This window comes from Heloderma suspectum, chromosome 3, assembly GCF_057233095.1.
Source record: "Heloderma suspectum isolate Gila_16-S chromosome 3, 16-S_ref, whole genome shotgun sequence".
NCBI classification, from domain to species: domain Eukaryota; kingdom Metazoa; phylum Chordata; class Lepidosauria; order Squamata; family Helodermatidae; genus Heloderma; species Heloderma suspectum.
The window spans coordinates 329,808,242-329,825,171 of record NC_139460.1 but is presented as its reverse complement, the minus strand read 5'-3'; the positions used below and the strand labels follow the sequence as shown (position 1 = coordinate 329,825,171).

At 49.4% G+C, this 16,930-nt stretch overlaps 1 protein-coding gene across 5 annotated transcripts; it reads left to right on the top strand.

Moving 5' to 3' along the window:
• The first annotated feature begins 1,010 nt into the window (after positions 1 to 1,010).
• On the top strand, positions 1,011 to 15,272 carry LOC146351807 (uncharacterized). 5 transcript variants are annotated; one of them, XM_084847855.1, is made up of 3 exons: positions 1,011 to 1,186; positions 2,648 to 2,689; positions 12,401 to 15,272. In XM_084847855.1, exon 3 carries the CDS (start codon positions 12,402 to 12,404, stop codon positions 14,841 to 14,843), a length of 2,442 nt encoding a protein of 813 aa, XP_084703981.1. In that variant the 5' UTR covers positions 1,011 to 1,186; positions 2,648 to 2,689; position 12,401; the 3' UTR covers positions 14,844 to 15,272. The 5 variants fall into 5 exon arrangements, with proteins under 5 accessions (XP_084703981.1, XP_084703980.1, XP_084703979.1 ...); XM_084847854.1 differs by having other exon boundaries at positions 1,011 to 1,271; XM_084847856.1 differs by lacking the exon at positions 1,011 to 1,186 and adding an exon at positions 1,931 to 2,150.
• Positions 15,273 to 16,930: the final 1,658 nt, after the last annotated feature.

The window sequence follows — 16,930 nt, the reverse complement described above, 5'->3', positions numbered from 1 at the left end:
CAACGTGGGCGGAGCCACACAGACCCCCGGGGCGCGCGGGGTCTCTGGGAAGCGCTACTTCCAGGCAGGCTCCCCAGGAGCCGCGAAGCGGGGGCTGCCTCGGGCGTGCCCCTCCCTTCCCCGTCAGGGCAGAGCCTCCAGGGACCTCTGCTCCCAGGCGCCTGAAATGCCGTGAGGACGGCGGCGCCCCCGAGGAAGCCGACTGAGCTGGCCCTCACCGTTCCCTCCAGGGCGGGGGCAGGGGCGGGGAGGCCGCATGGGCTAATCCGGCCTGCAGGCCATGCCGCCCCCCCGCTGCACCCGCTCAATCCATAGCCCCCCCCCCCGTGGTTGGGGCAACCTTACGTCGGCCCCGGACTTGGCGCGAAGCATTTCCCTCCCACTGACTTCAATGGAAGAGGTAGCGATGAAGAAAGAGCCCCCCATGTCGACAGCTGCCTTACCCGCATGGCCATGACAGAGCACAGGCAGCTCAGCGGCGCGGCGCAGGATATAAGCGCTGCGCCGCGGGACGCCACTGGGCCTCCGGCGTGGCCTGCGGCTCTCCCTGCCTGGCCGCCTGTCTGCCCCGCGGAAGGGGCTGCCGGTGCGGCGAGGCAGGGGGGAGGGCCCTTTGCGCAGAACTGCCTGGCCCCAGAACACAGCTAGGGACACACTGGAGCGCGTGGCCCCGCGGCCCGCCCCAGAACCCGACGAGGCAGCTCCAGATGCAGACCCCGTCGCCGAGCCCCACTCCAGCGGCTGGCTGCCAGGACAGGTCATCCCACCCAGGACAGCCGAGGAGGGAGCGGGACGCTTGGCGCAAAGTGTCCGCGCTGCGCCACCCCCCGCCTCCCCTCTGCCGCCTGGGGATGCTGCGTCCGGTCTAAGCTGTGCTGCGCTAACTTTCTTCTCCCCCCCCCCCCACATTCACACACAGAGCAGGCAGCGGTGTCCTCCGCACACAGGGGTTGCTCTCTTTTCCACCTCCAGGAAATGTCTCCACAATAGTGAGAGCTTTTGCCTTGCAGGAAGCAGAGCGAGGAGCCCCTGCACGCACGGGGCTCCGCCACCAGCCCCAAGCGGAAGGGCGGGGCGTCTGCGCACAGGGGCAGGCTGAGGCTGTGCACTGAGGTGGTGCCGCCCCTCTTCTCTCTCCCCCCTCACAAACACCGGCGGCACATCCAGCGCCAGGAACGATGTCGAGGTGGGTGACAGGTGGCCTCCAGATGTGGTTGGACTCCTCAGCCCTAGCCAGCATATCCAATGCTCAGGGATGGTGATTCTGAATGGTCTGTGGTGCTTTATTTTATCTGCTGCTGCTATTGCGCAGTTCTTATTTGCTGCCGCTGGTTTCATCGCCTTGTCGTCTTATCTGATTTGTGGGTGGATGGGCTGTTTTGTTTCTCTGTGTGACCTTATTATTTTCTCATATTTTAATGCTGTTGCTTTTGTGGGACCTTCGGATGTGGCCTTGCTGACTACTGCCGCCCCCCGTGGGAGGATCATCTGCCCCAAGCGGTGGCTTAAAACCCACGCAAGAAATGAAGAATGTGGCCCCCGCTGCGTGGGCGCATGGGAGGCCCAGTCCCCGGCTGGGGGCCCTGGCCGTCTTTCCAGGGGCAGGCGCGGCCCGTCTGCCGGCTCCGCGTCATCCGGGGAGCTTCTGTGCTGTGCCCCCGCCGGGCTGAGCACTGAGCAGCCCTTCCGCCGGTGCAGCGGGCTCCTCTCTCCGGCCCAGGCGGCCGTCCTTGGCGCCGGGCTCGGCTCTGCTCGTGGGAGAGCTCCCGGGTGAAGAACTGGCGCCCCGGCAGAGAGCGCAGGACACGGCCTGCGTGCAGACGGCTCGGGGCGGGCATGTCGGCGCGGCAGAACGGGGCCAAGCCCGCTTTTGAAGCGCGGCGCCCGCGCGGGGCAGGGCGACTGCAGCGCTCCGCCTTTCTCAGCGCTCGCGCCTGCCTGGGCCGGAGCGGCGCCCCGCACCCGCCGGTTATCTCGCCCGGCAGACCTGCCGGGCCGGGCGACGCACACGCACGCGGCAGCTCCCTGGCCGGCTCCCAGCCCCCGCCCAGGCATGGGTGCCTCCCGAAGATAAGGCCGGAGAGGCGCCTCGGTCTGCGGCAGCCTGCTCTGGGCTCCTCCGGTGCAGCAAACTCGCCGGGACGGAGCAGGTGAGGGAAGCTCACCCTGAAAGGCTTCCTGGGATTTCCAGAAACAGGCCCTCTCCTTCTCCAGCACACCTCTCCGCATCGGCCCGTTGCTGTCGCCAGGCCAGGTCTGTGGCCCAGAGGCACGCCCGCTCCTTCTCTGGGCCACAGGACCAACAGGGCCAGGCCCCGGCCGGTCGGCTTCCTTGCTGGGCACCTGAGAGCTTCGTAGCCCCCTGTGCCGGTCGGGGGCATGTCAGGAGAGGGCGCTCCAGCTGGAAGGAGCTTGGCTGGAGCCTGTGCGCTCAGGGCGACCCATTTGGTAACGTGGAGCCAGCTGAAGCGGCGGCGGGGGGGCGTCGTCGCTTCCAGTGCTATGCGCCGGAATACTGTCCAGTGCTTTATTTTCCATTTCACAAGTTCGTTAGTAACGATGAATGGATGCAGGTTGCAAATGCAACATTAGGCAGCTGGGCCATTTCAAAGTTGTAATTAATGTTTTTTCTGGTGATTGCCCCTAGCCAACCTGCGTGAGAGAATACTTATCTGCCACTGAAATACAGGTATGTCTCAGAGTGAATGGAACTAATTAGTAGAGCAAAACTGAAGGTGCCCCAGCAACCTTAGCGGAAGGGTGCTGAACTCTGTGGAAAGAGAAGCCTGGTTGTCAGCATATCATGCACAGTTCTTGTTGTTGTTTATTCACTCAGTCGCTTCCGACTCTTCGTGACTTTATGGACCAGCCCACGCCAGAGCTTCCACTCGGCTGTTGCCACCCCCAGCTCCCCAAGGTCGAGTCTGTCACCTCCAGAATATCATCCATCCATCTTGCCCTTGGTCGGCCTCTCTTCCTTTTGCCTTCCACTTTCCCTGGCATCAGCATCTTCCCCAGGGTATCCTGTCTTCTCATGATGTGGCCAAAGTACTTCAGTTTTGCCTTTCATATCCTTCCCTCCAGTGAGCAGTCTGGCTTGATTTCCTGGAGTATGGACTGGTTTGATCTTCTTGCAGTCCAAGGCACTCTCAGAATTTTCCTCCAGCACCACAGTTCAAACGCATCAATCTTCCTTCGCTCAGCCTTCCTTATGGTCCAGCTCTCGCAGCCATAGGTTACTACGGGGAATACCATTGCCTTAACTATGCGGACCTTTGTTGTCAGTGTGATGTCTCTGCTCTTAACTATTTTATCAAGATTTGTCATTGCTCTCCTCCCAAGAAGTAAACGTCTTCTGATTTCCTGGCTGCAGTCAGCGTCTGCAGTCATCTTTGCGCCTAGAAAGACAAAGTCTGTCACTGCCTCCACGTTTTCTCCCTCTGGTTTGCCAGTTATCAATCAACCTGGTTGCCATAATCTTGGTTTTTTTGAGGTTTAACTGCAACCCAGATTTTGCACTTTCTTCTTTCACCTTCGTCTTAAGGTTCCTCAGCTCCTCCTCGCTTTCAGCCATCAAAGTGAAAGCGATCTGCATAGCGGAGATTGTTAATGTTTCTTCCAGCAATTTTAACTCCAGCCTTGGCTTCATCAAGCCCAGCATGTGGCATAATGTGTTTTGCGTACAGGTTGAATAGTAGGGTGAGAGTATACAACCCTGCCGTACTCCTTTCCCCATCTTAAACCAGTCCGTTGTTCCGTGGTCTGTTCCCACCGTTGCTACTTGGTCGTTATACAGATTCCTCAGGAGGCAGACAAGATGATTTGGTATCCCCATACCACCAAGAACTTGCCACAATTTGTTATGATCCACACAGTCAAAGGCTTTAGAGTAGTCAATAAAAAAGAAATAGATGTTTTTCTGAAACTCCCTGGCTTTCTCCATTATCCAGCAGGTATTGGCAATTTGGTCTCTAGTTCCTCTGCCTTTTCGAAACCCAGCTTGTACATCTGGCAATTCCCGTTCCATGAATTGCTGGAGTCTACCTTGCAAGATCTTGAGCATTACCTTACTGGCATGTGAAATAAGTGCCACTGTTCGATACTTTGAACATTCTTTAGTGTTTCCCTTTTTTGGTATGGGGATATAAGTTGATTTTTGCCAATCTGGTGGCCATTCTTGTGTTCTCCAAATTTGCTGGCATATGACATGCATCACCTTGACAGCATCATCTTGCAAGATTTTAAACAGTTCAGCTGGGATACCGTCGTCTCCTGCTGCCTTGTTATTAGCAATGCTTCTTAAGGCCCATTCAACCTCCTTCTTCAGGATGTCTGGCTCTATCTGACTGACCACACTGTCAAATCTATCCCCAATATTATTATCCTTCCTATACAGATCTTCCGTATATTCTTGCCACCTTTTCTTGATCTCTTCTGCTTCTGTTAGGTCCTTGCCATCTTTGTTTTTGATCATACCCATTTTTGCCTGGAATTTACCGATGTTTCTAATTTTCTGGAAGAGGTCTCTTGTCCTTCCTATTCTATTATCTTCTTCCGCTTCCACGCATTGCTTGTTTAAAATTAATTCCTTATCTCTTCTGGCTAACCTCTGGAATTTTGCATTTAGTTGGGCATTTCTCCCCCTATCGCTGTTGCCTTTTGCTTTCCTTCTTTCTTGAGCTACTTCCAGCGTCTCAGCAGACAGCCATCTTGCCTTCTTGGTTTTCTTTTTCTTTGGGACGTTTTTTGTTGCCGCCTCCTGAACAATGTTGCGAACTTCTGTCCATAGTTCTTCCAGGACCCTATCTACTAAATCTAGTCCCATAAATCTATTCTTCACCTCCACTGCATATTCATGAGGAATATTAGTGAGCTCATATCTAACTGATCTGTGGGTCTTCCCTATTCTCTTTAGTCTGATTCTAAATTGTGCAATAAGAAGTTTGTGATCTGAACTACAATCAGCTCCAGGTCTTGTTTTTACCAACTGCACAGATGTCCGCCACCTTTGGCTACAAAGGATGTAGTCAATCTGATTTCGGTGTCGACCATCTGGTGAAGTCCAGGTATAAAGTCGTCTCTTAGGTTGTTGGGAGAGAGTGTTTGTTATGCACAGTGAGTTGTCTTGGCAAAATTCTATCAGCCTGTGTCCTGCTTCATTTTGTTCTCCCAGACCATGCTTGCCTGTAATTCCAGGTGTCGTTTGACTACCCACCTTAGCATTCCAGTCTCCTGTAATGAAAGTAACATTTTTGGGGGGCGTACTATCCAGTAGGTGCTGCAGATTCTCATAGAACTGATCTACTTCTGCTTCTTCAGCATCTGTGGTTGGGGCGTATATTTGGATCACTGTGATGTTAAATGTCTTAGCCTGAATTTGAATTGAGATCATTCTATGGTTTTTTGGATTGTATCCAAGCACAGTTCTTAGGGTTGCTAAAATAAATTAGTGTATCAACAGTTTTCAGTACCTTGTCCCCCCCCCCCGTTAAATTTAAACAATGTAAGAGAACTACATGCTATTATCTTTAAATTTTTACAAGTATTCCAATAAAAACTCTACATAAGTAGTGGGCTGTCCCACACTGGAGGCGTTCAAGACGAGGCTGGACAGCCACCTGCCAGGGATGCTCTGACTTGGATTCCTGCATTGAGCAGGGGGTTGGACTCGATGGCCTTGTAGGCCCCTTCCAAACCTACTATTCTATGATTCTATGATTCTGTTTGCACTGGGGAATTTGAAGGTTGGTGGCTTCATTTTGAAACATGAAACTCCAGCTCCATTTTTATCCCACCTGTCCTCCACATAAGGAAGCCCCCCCCCCCCGTAAATCTCACGACACCCCTATGAGGTAGGTTAGGCTGAGAGAGAGTGGCTGGACCAGGGTCGCCCTGCGAGCTTTGTGGCTGACTGGGGAAATGCCTGACCCTAGTCCAACTGTCGTCAAGGCCAGGAGGAGGACTCTGTTTCCCACCAGCCGCTGCGAGCGAGAGTGCTTCAGCGCAGTTCCATGAAGGCCCAGGAGCCCCTCAGCACATGCCAAGGAATAATCACTCTCCAGCCTCTGTCCTTACCGTATCCCCCAGCATCTAAGACTGGTTTCCCCACACAGCCCCCACACGCGCCACTTTGCCCCGGGGCGACATGCCAGGGCGCCCCCCAACCTCTTGCTGTCCCCCATGCAAGTGAATGGAGCAATTCATCGATTTGCGGGCGGGGGGCACTCTCCCTCTCCCTGTGCTCCCTCTTTCTGCATGTTTCTCTCCTTTTCTGTTTTATGGAAGTGCCTTTTCTCTCCCTGGGTATCTGAAAACATGCACAGGGATAGGGGGAAAGTGTGTTGGCACTCCCAATATTTGGTGACTGGCCACACCCCATGGCAGCCATTTTGTGAGTAGCCAAGTCCTCATGCACACAGAGCAGGCATTTTGTGGTCATACCCATGACATTTTTAACCATTGTCAAATATGCCCAATGACCCCCAAAAGTCGGAGACCCCTGATCTAAGATTAAGTTTAAAGGACTGAAAAAGGAGAGTCCTTAAATCCTAGAACTTCTCTGTCAGTACAGTAAAATTAAAGGCTTTGGTGAGATCTAAGGAAAGGTGAGCCAAAGGTAGGCCTTGCTTTCAAAGCCAAGTCTGTAAAGGTGCAAAGAATACCCCTGAACATGTGCAGAGTGCTCCCTGCCTGGTACTAGGCAATGAGTGTCTCTTTCATCTAGCATAGATCTCATGTAAGTAACTAAACACTGGCTAATGGTTATTTCCCTCACATGAACGGGTTCCCAGCAAGGTATTGAATCCTTCCCCACAGTTCACCTCAGGCGTATGCCCTCCAATGTTCTTGAGAGAACAACATGGGAACAAGAGTTACATTAGAAAAAGGGATTATAGGATGGTTACAAGGAACAAGTGTGCGTGTGTGTGTGTGTGTATATATATACCTTCCCAAAGTATGTTTTTACATTTATGGGTCATAGAATCATAGAATAGTAGCGTGGAAGGGACCTACAAGGCCATCAAGTCCAGCCCCCTGCTCAATTCAGGAATCCAAGTCAGAGCATCCCCGACAGGTGGCTGTCCAGCCTCGTCTTGAATGCCTCCAGTGTGGGAGAGCCCACCACCTCCCCAGGTCATTGGTTCCATTGTCGTATTGCTCTGACAGTCAGGATATTTTTCCTGATGTTCAGCCGGAATCTGGCCTCCTGCAACTTGAGCCCATTATTCCGTGTCCTGCACTCTGGGATGATCAAGAAGAGATCCTGGCCTTCCTCTCTGTGACAACCTTTCAAGGTTGTCACAGAGTCTTAACTATGTAGTCTTTGTGGTCGCATAGCACTGCACTCCTCTACAAATGCTAACCTTTTAAAGAACATAAAAATTAATAAATCAGTAATAAAATATGAGTTAAAGATCCAAAGGAGATTGTTACCTCAGCAAAGGAGATCGTTACCTTGTTGTGGTGCTGGAGCTTGAGCACCTCAATGACGTCATGAGCTAAACCATGAAGGGACACCCAAGACAGGAAGGTCATGGCAGAGAGGTCAGACTAAATACGATCCCTGGGGAAGGAAACGGCAACCCACCCCAGTATTCTTGCCATGAAAACTAAATGGATCAGTACAACCAGAGATATGTCGGTATACCATCAGAAGATGGGACTCCCAGGTCGGAAGATGGTCAAAAGTCTACTGGGGAGGAACAGAGGATAAGTTCAACTAGCCCCAGATGTGATGATGCAGCTAGCTCAAAGCCGAAAAGATGGCTAGCAGCTGATGGTGCTGGTGGTAAATGATGAATCCGATGTTCTAAAGATCAATACACCATAGAAACCAGGAATGCAAGATCTATGAGCCAGGGCAAACTGGATGTGGTTATTGGGGAGATGTCAAGATTAAATATAGACATTTTGGGTGTCAGTGAACTGAAATGGACTGGAATGGGCCACTTCACATCAAATGACCACCAGATCTACTACTGTGGACAAGAGGACCACAGAAGAAATGGAGTAGCCTTCATAATTAATAATAAAGTGGCTAAAGCAGTGCTTGGATACAATCCAAAAAATGACAGAATGATCTCAATTCGAATTCAGGGTAAGCCATTTTACATCACAGTGATCCAAATATATGCCCCAACTACAGATGCTGAAGAAGCAGAAGTAGATCAGTTCTATGAGGATCTGCAGCACCTACTGGATAGCACGCCAAAAAAAGAAGGATCTTGGAATTGTTGTCGATCACAAGCTGAATATGAGCCAACAATGTGATGTGGCTGCAAAAAAGGCAAATGCTATTTTGGGTTGCATTAATAGAAGCATAGCTTCCAAATCCCGGGAAGGACTAGTTCCCCTCTACTCAGCACTGGTTAGGCCTCATCTGGAGTACTGTGTCCAGTTCTAGGCACCACACTTTAAGAAGGATGCAGACAAACTGGAGAGGGTTCAGAGGAGGGCAAGAAAGATGATCAGGGGACTGGAAACAAAGCCCTATGAAGAGAGACTGAAAGAACTGGGCATGTTTAGCCTTGAGAAGAGAAGACTGAGGGGAGATATGATAGCACTCTTCAAGTCCTTGAAAGGTTGTCCCAGAGAGGAAGGCCAGGATCTCTTCTTGATCATCCCAGAGTGCAGGACACGAAATAATGGGCTCAAGTGACAGGAAGCCAGATTCCAGCTGAACATCAGGAAAAACTTCCTGAGTGTCAGAGCAATACGACAATGGAACCAATTACCTGGGGAGGTGGTGGGCTCTCCCACACTGGAGGCCTTCAAGACGAGGCTGGACAGCCATCTGTCAGGGATGCTCTGACTTGGATTCCTGCATTGAGCAGGGGGTTGGACTTGAAGGCCTTGTAGGCCCCTTCCAACCCTACTATTCTATGATTCTATGATTCTATAAGTCTATGCCCCAACTACTGAGGCCCAAGAACCTGAGGTTGATCAGTTTTATGAAGACCTACAACACCTTCTAGAACTAACACCAAAAGAAGATGTCCTTTTCATCATAGGGGATTGGAATGCTAAAGTAGGAAGTCAAGAAATCACCGGGATAACAGGCAAGCATGGCCTTGGTGTACAAAAATGTACAAAATGGTGTACAAAATGTACAAAATGGTGTACAAAATGGTGTACAAAATGAAGCAGGACAAAGGCTAATCGAGTTTTCCAAGAGAACACGCTGATCATAGCCCCCAAAAAATGTTACTTTCATTACAGGAGACTGGAATGCTAAGGTGGGTAGTCAAACGACACCTGGAATTACAGGCAGCATGGTCTGGGAGAACAAAATGAAGCAGGACATAGGCTGATAGAATTTTGCCAAGACAACTCACTGTGCATAACAAACACTCTATTCCAACAACCTAAGAGACGACTTTATACATGGACTTCACCAGATGGTCGACACGGAAATCAGATTGACTACATCCTTTGTAGCCAAAGGTGGCGGACATCTGTGCAGTCAGTAAAAATAAGACCTGGAGCTGATTGTAGCTCAGATCACAAACTTCTTATTGCACAATTTAGAATCAGACTAAAGAGAATAGGGAAGACCCACAGATCAGTTAGATATGAGCTCACTAATATTCCTCATGAATATGCAGTGGAGGTGAAGAATAGATTTATGGGACTAGATTTAGTAGCTAGGGTCCCGGAAGAACTGTGGACAGAAGTTCGCAACATTGTTCAGGAGGCGGCAACAAAAAACGTCCCAAAGAAAAAGAAAACCAAGAAGGCAAGATGGCTGTCTGCTGAGACGCTGGAAGTAGCTCAAGAAAGAAGGAAAGCAAAAGGCAACAGTGATAGGGGGAGATATGCCCAACTAAATGCAAAATTCCAGAGGTGAGCCAGAAGAGATAAGGAATTATTTTTAAACAAGCAATGCGCGGAAGCGGAAGAAGATAATAGAATAGGAAGGACAAGAGACCTCTTCCAGAAAATTAGAAACATCGGTAAATTCCAGGCAAAAATGGGTATGATCAAAAACAAAGATGGCAAGGACCTAACAGAAGCAGAAGAAATCAAGAAAAGGTGGCAAGAATATACGGAAGATCTGTATAGGAAGGATAATAATATTGGGGATAGATTTGACAGTGTGGTCAGTCAGATAGAGCCAGACATCCTGAAGAAGGAGGTTGAATGGGCCTTAAGAAGCATTGCTAATAACAAGGCAGCAGGAGACGACGGTATCCCAGCTGAACTGTTTAAAATCCTGCAAGATGATGCTGTCAAGGTGATACATGCCATATGCCAGCAAATTTGGAAAACATAAGAATGGCCAACAGATTGGGAAAAATCAATTTATATCCCCATACCAAAAAAGGGAAGCACCAAAGAATGTTCAAACTATCGAACAGTGGCACTTATTTCACATGCCAGTAAGGTAATGCTCAAGATCTTGCAAGGTAGACTCCAGCAATTCATGGAACGAGAATTGCCAGATGTACAAGCTGGGTTTCGAAAAGGCGGAGGAACTAGAGACCAAATTGCCAATATCTGCTGGATAATGGAGAAAGCCAGGGAGTTTCAGAAAAACATCTATTTCTGTTTTATTGACTATTCTAAAGCCTTTGACTGTGTGGATCATCACAAATTGTGGCAAGTTCTTGGTGGTATGGGGATACCAAGTCATCTTGTCTGCCTCCTGAGGAATCTGTATAACGACCAAGTAGCAACGGTGAGAACAGACCACGGAACAACGGACTGGTTTAAGATGGGGAAAGGAGTACGGCAGGGTTGTATACTCTCACCCTACTATTCAACCTGTACGCAGAACACATCATGCCACGTGCTGGGCTTGATGAAGCCAAGGCTGGAGTTAAAATTGCTGGAAGAAACATTAACAATCTCCGCTATGCAGATTGCTTTCACTTTGATGGCTCAAAGCGAGGAGGAGCTGAGGAACCTCATGACGAAGGTGAAAGAAGAAAGTGCAAAATCTGGGTTGCAGTTAAACCTCAAAAAAACCAAGATTATGGCAACCAGGTTGATTGATAACTGGCAAACCAGAGGGAGAAAACGTGGAGGCAGTGACAGACTTTGTCTTTCTAGGCGCAAAGATGACTGCAGACGCTGACTGCAGCCAGGAAATCAGAAGACATTTACTTCTTGGGAGGAGAGCAATGACCAATCTTGATAAAATAGTTAAGAGCAGAGACATCACACTGACAACAAAGGTCCGCATAGTTAAGGCAATGGTATTCCCCGTAGTAACCTATGGCTGCGAGAGCTGGACCATAAGGAAGGCTGAGCGAGAGAAGATTGATGCTTTTGAACTGTGGTGCTGGAGGAAAATTCTGAGAGTGCCTTGGACTGCAAGAAGATCAAACCAGTCCATACTCCAGGAAATCAAGCCAGACTGCTCACTGGAGGGAAGGATATGAAAGGCAAAACTGAAGTACTTTGGCCACATCATGAGAAGACAGGAGACCCTGGAGAAGATGCTGATGCTGGGGAAAGTGGAAGGCCAAAGGACGAGAGGCTGACCAAGGGCAAGGTGGATGGATGATATTCCGGAGGTGACGGACTCGACCTTGGGGGAGCTGGGGGTGGCGACGGCCGAGTGGAAGCTCTGGCGTGGGCTGGTCCATGAAGTCACAAAGAGTCGGAAGCGACTGACCGAATAAACAACAACAAAGATCCAGAGGAAATCATGTGGCATTTACAGACTGATAGCTGCAACCCTATGCGTGTTTACTCTGAAGTAAGCCCTACTGTGTTCAGTGTAGCCATCTCCAAGGTCAGGGTGCAAAGGGCTGCAGCCTGAGATATGTGGATGATGTGCTGTCATGCCACATTTGTCCAGAATGGACAAAAACAGTCGATTGAGAGGAAGCACAAATGAACGACGCGTCTGATATTTACGCACCCAGACATTAAGAGACCTTCCTCCAGGTACCCCCCACAAATGAGGTGAGCCAGATGGCTACTAAGGAGAGGCTCTTTGCCATGGTGGTACCCCACCTGTGGAATACTCACCCCCAAGAGGCTCGCCTAGCGCCTGCAATATGGTCTTTCCGGTGCTAGGTGAAGTTCTTTTTATTCTCCCAGGCATTTTAAGAACTGTTTTTAGTGCCTTTAGTACTTTATTCTGCTGCTGGTTTTCATTTGGCCTATGTGCTGGAAGGTTTTGTTCTTTGCTGCTGGTTTTATTCTGTGCTGTTTTTATTTTTCATTTTACTGTTTGTATTTTATGTTTTTGATGTGCTGTACGCTGCCCAGAGAATTTTGGGTACTGGATGCTTTAAAAGTAAAAGTAAAAGACCAGCAAGGAAATAAATTAACCAACAGGATAGACACTGAGCATAGCAGTGCTGCTGCTGCCCCAGCTGCAGAGTGGTTTATTCTGTGCAGGCACTGTTTGGGCGAAGGCTAAGTGACTGTGGTTGGTTTCTTCCAGCATGTTGCCCAGCAGTGCTGTCCTCCTCCTCGTCCTTCTCTTTGAAAGTGGCAAAGGGGAGAAGTCCTGCAGCAGCACAGGGGGTCCCGACTGCCCCAAGCCCTACCAGGATGTCTACACAAAAACCAGAGATGTCACAGAGATTCCAAAGTCAGTAGATCCCATCATTACTGAAATGTTCTTTGTGGAAACCAGCCTTGTTGAAATCAAAGAGAGGGCCTTCCAAAACATGCCCCAACTGGTGAAAATTGATTTCATTAACAACAAGATCAGAACCATTGAGGCGGGAGCATTTGATAGCTTAGGGAATCTGGAGGAGCTGGAAATATCGAGCGCAGAGTTAAGCAGCCTCCCTGTGGGCAGCTTCCGGAGTCTGTCTCATTTGTGCAAACTGAACTTGCGGGGTTCTGGTATCAAAGGCATCGAGAAAGGACTCTTCAACAGTCTTGGGAACTTGAAGGAGCTTTATCTACATTTGAATAGAATCCCTGCTCTTCCTGAAGGTGTCTTTGATGGACTTCCCAAACTGACCTTGTTACACCTGGCCGAAAACAAGATTTCAGGCATCTCGAAGGAGGTCTTCAAGCAAGTGACTCAGCTGAAAACTCTTCGGTTGTATCAGAACGAGATCAGCAGCCTCGCAGAGGGGAGTCTAGACAGCCAGCAAGACCTGACAGAGCTCAACCTCAGGAAGAACAGGATCCGAACCCTGCCACTCAATTTGCTACGGAATCTGACCAGCCTGGAGAAGCTTTTTCTAGGCAATAACCTGATTGAGGCTCTCCCAGATAAGATATTCCATGGCCTGAGGAAAATGAAGCATCTAGAGCTGGCTTCCAACCAGCTGAAAGTGCTCCCTGGCCAGCTGTTGGCAGAGATGCCTCAGCTCCAAGAGCTGGACCTGAGCAAGAACAAGCTGTCTTCGCTGAAGAGCCTGGTGCTGCATTCTTTTCCAAAACTGACAACCCTGAAACTCCAGGGGAACCAACTAGAGAGCATCCCTGTGGGTCTGTTCGACACCTATGGAAATCTCTCCTTGGTATATCTTGGTGATAATCCATGGCGGTGTGACTGTCGTCTTCTCTATCTTCACCAGTGGATGAAAGTTAATTCCAAAAGAGTGAAGGATGACACTAAGGTAAAATGTAGAAGCCCTGTTGGTCTGGCTGGGAAAGTGGTCAGATCGCTGACAGAAGACCAATTGATCTGCTTAACAACCACACCCATTTCAGCCACCTTTGAAAGCACACAGCTGCCCATGTCCACTTTTCCATCTGCTGTCACAGGAAGAATAACCACAACACTTCCCTCAGCCAGTGAAATGTTCACCACTGCTGATGTTACAACCACCACCACCCATGAGCCCATCGCTACTAGGATTACAGCCCCAGCCTTCAAAATCACCAGCAGCACTGAGGGTCCCACCAAAGCCTTGAAGATCATGAGCAGCAGCAAGACATCCTTGCGAGCTCCCACCACCACTAAGACTCCAATTACAAGCCCCCAGACCACAAGGCCAAGTGCTGAAACCACCACCACGATTTCAAGCACGTCCTCTAAATCTATCACAACCGCAACCCCCCAAATAGACCTGACCTCCACTGAGATTCCATCCACGACCTCCCAAATCACTACAGCCATGAGTTTTCAAACAACAGCCTCTGAATTCACCAGTACCAGGACTGCCGCTACTACCCCCGACATCACCACTGAGATATCTCTCACCTCTATGTCTGGTGTCAGCTCAGCCACAACCACTCAAATCTTCACCACTATTGAGACATCCACAGCAGCTTCTGATACACCCACAAGCAGCCTGGGAACGTCCGGCCCAGCACACGCAATCAGCACCACAGCCAGCAAAACATGCCTCGCAACACCATCCCCAACGCTTGAGATCGTCCCTGCAGAGAAGCTGTCTTCCTTGGGGGCATCTGCCCCCCCAGCAAGCACTGTGAAGGGCCTCTACATCACCAGCGCTCTGGGCGAATGTAACCCTGGCTCCTCTACTGCAGAACCAACAACCAAGCAAGAAGTCACGACACCCTCTAGGTCACCCACAGCTTCCACTTCTACCATGACACAGACACTGATGTCTGTTGCTGGTACAGGTGCAACCCCTCAAGCTGCAGCCACCAGCACATTCTGCTCATCAGCCATCAGTGCGGCGAGGACATCACCCGAAAGTTCTGGGACCAGCCACCCAATTAGCGTTCCTTCACTCCTATCCCAGCCCCTGGCCTGGGGTTTCTCACTAAGTTCCAACTACCGGTACTGCAAGCTGTCTCTCCTGATGTATCTGTCCATGCTTTGTGTTGAAATCTGCTGTACAACTGCCTTGGCAAGGTTTGCGTACGCGCTTTACAAAGCCACGCACTCTCTAGACATGCCGTCTGGGCCCGTGAAGCTGGTGGATGTGAAGCGCAGGAAAGAGAAGCTCTGAGGGTGCTTGGGCAGCAGGAAAGCCAGTCCTCAGTCTCCCCAGCAGGACTGTCTGGCATCCGTGGGTGGCATCTGCAGGCATCTGCCAGGACTCTGCATCAAATGGAGTTCTCTGGGCTGCTGCTCTCCTCACCATTGCTGAACTGAGCCAGAGCCAAGAGCATCCAGGAGAAGAAGGAACTAGGAAGCTGCCTTGGACCAAGTCAGATGCTTGGTCTGCCTAGGGCCTTGGGATTGTCTACACACCTCTATCTGCAGGGGGTCCATGTTCGGTTCAAAGATAAAGAACCATAAGAAGAACAGAGGGCAGAGGAGGCCTCGAAGCAGCCCACCCACAGTTAGCAGCCCCTGGGCAGCAGATGTCTTCCCCACTAGGCTGAGATGTGCTGGATTTCTATTTCAAATTAAAGTCATTATTTCCAACATTGCATCTATACTGTGGCAAATATCTCTGAACATCCAAACCTAGTTCTGATCCTTAACATTCTGGGAAACATCTGTGCCCGGATGTATAGTGGCAAATAGCTGACGGTACAGGTTCTTAGGTCAAAACAGGGCAGTGTAAATCCAGAGGGTCACAAGGGCATTAAGTCATACATGATAACAGCCACGCACTGGGGATATTATCAACTAGGAAGGGATGCTTGAAATTGGACACATGGGTCTACCAGGCTTAGACACAAATAGAATTATTTTAAGGTAATGAATTCATTAGTCACTGACATAACTAACGCATGTTACAATACTCACAGATTTTTAATAGGCATGTTTTTGTAGGTAGAAATCCTGTTTTGAGACTTGGAGGCATAGATTTATCTACAAAGAGATTTTGATTTAGATAATGTTTTTGTATTTTCATGGTATTAAGAGGAAACATAATAGGTTACCTTGCAAATATCCAACCTGCATAATAGGTTACCTTGCAAATATTAATCTTAAATGGAGATAGTAGTCTCTACACTCCTAAGCTACAATTGTAATTAAAAAGCATATAAAATATTAGAATGTATTCCTATATTTAATTTCAATCAGTATGTCGCAAAGACCCATGGACTCGCCAGGTATGTTGTCTCCCGGGAGAACAGATTAGAGACGTGACTGAAAGGTTGCCTGCACTCATCAAGCCCACTGACAGGTATCCCTTTCTTCTCATCCATGTGGGAACAAATGATACCGCCAAGCGGAGCTACGAAGAGATCACGTCAGACTTTGAAGCTTTGGGAAGGAAACTCAAGAACTTTGGGGCCCAGATAGTTTTCTCATCCATCCTTCCAGTAGTTAGAAGAGGGATAGAAAGGGAACGAAAAATACTCCGGGTGAATGACTGGCTACGAAGGTGGTGCCGACGAGAGAGATTTGGATTCTGGGACCACGGGCTCTACTTCCTGGAAGATGGGCTGTTGGCTAGGGATGGGTTGCACCTCACAAAGGCTGGGAAGAATGTGTTTGGCCACAGCATGCAGAACTTCATCAGGAGGGCTTTAAACTGAATCCTTCGGAGAAGGGAGATGTAAAGTTGGGGGTAACAATGGACATAGGCGCATGCACTGCAGTGGAGAGAACAGCTCTGATAGTGCCCAATGTGTCTTCAGACACATGTAGGAAGAAAGCCAGACTATGAAGCACATGGTCTTCGATGTCTATATACTAATGCCCAGAGTGTGGGAAACAAACAGAACAAACTTGAACTCTTAATACAAGAGGGAAATTATGACCTGATAGGTATAACTGAGACTTGGTGGGATGACTCTCTTGACTGGAATACAGCAATGGAAGGATATAACTTGTTCCAAAAGAACAGGAGGAACAGAAAGGGAGGTGGGGTTGCACTGTATGTGAAAAATACATATCTCTGCACAGAAATACAGGAGGAGGAGCTTGGTAGCCCCATCGAGAGCATCTGGGTTGAAATAAATGGAGCAAAGAATAAAAGGAACCTGGTGGTCGGAGTCTACTACCGGCCACCCAACCAAGGAGAAGACAAGGATGAAACTTTTGAAAAGCAAATAGCCAGTGTTTTAAGGAAGCCTGATGTAGTAGTAATGGGGGACTTCAATTTCCCTGATATTTGTTGGGAGACAAATTCTG

What these genes read in the sequence shown, in the direction of transcription:
- LOC146351807 (XM_084847852.1), top strand. Translation starts at nt 1,246, where the DNA reads ATGCTCAGGGATGGTGATTCTGAATG. An exon ending in AGGGATGGTGATTCTGAATG is followed by an intron (nt 1,272 to 12,400) that starts GTCTGTGGTGCT and finishes GGTTTCTTCCAG; the next exon opens with CATGTTGCCCAGCAGTGCTG.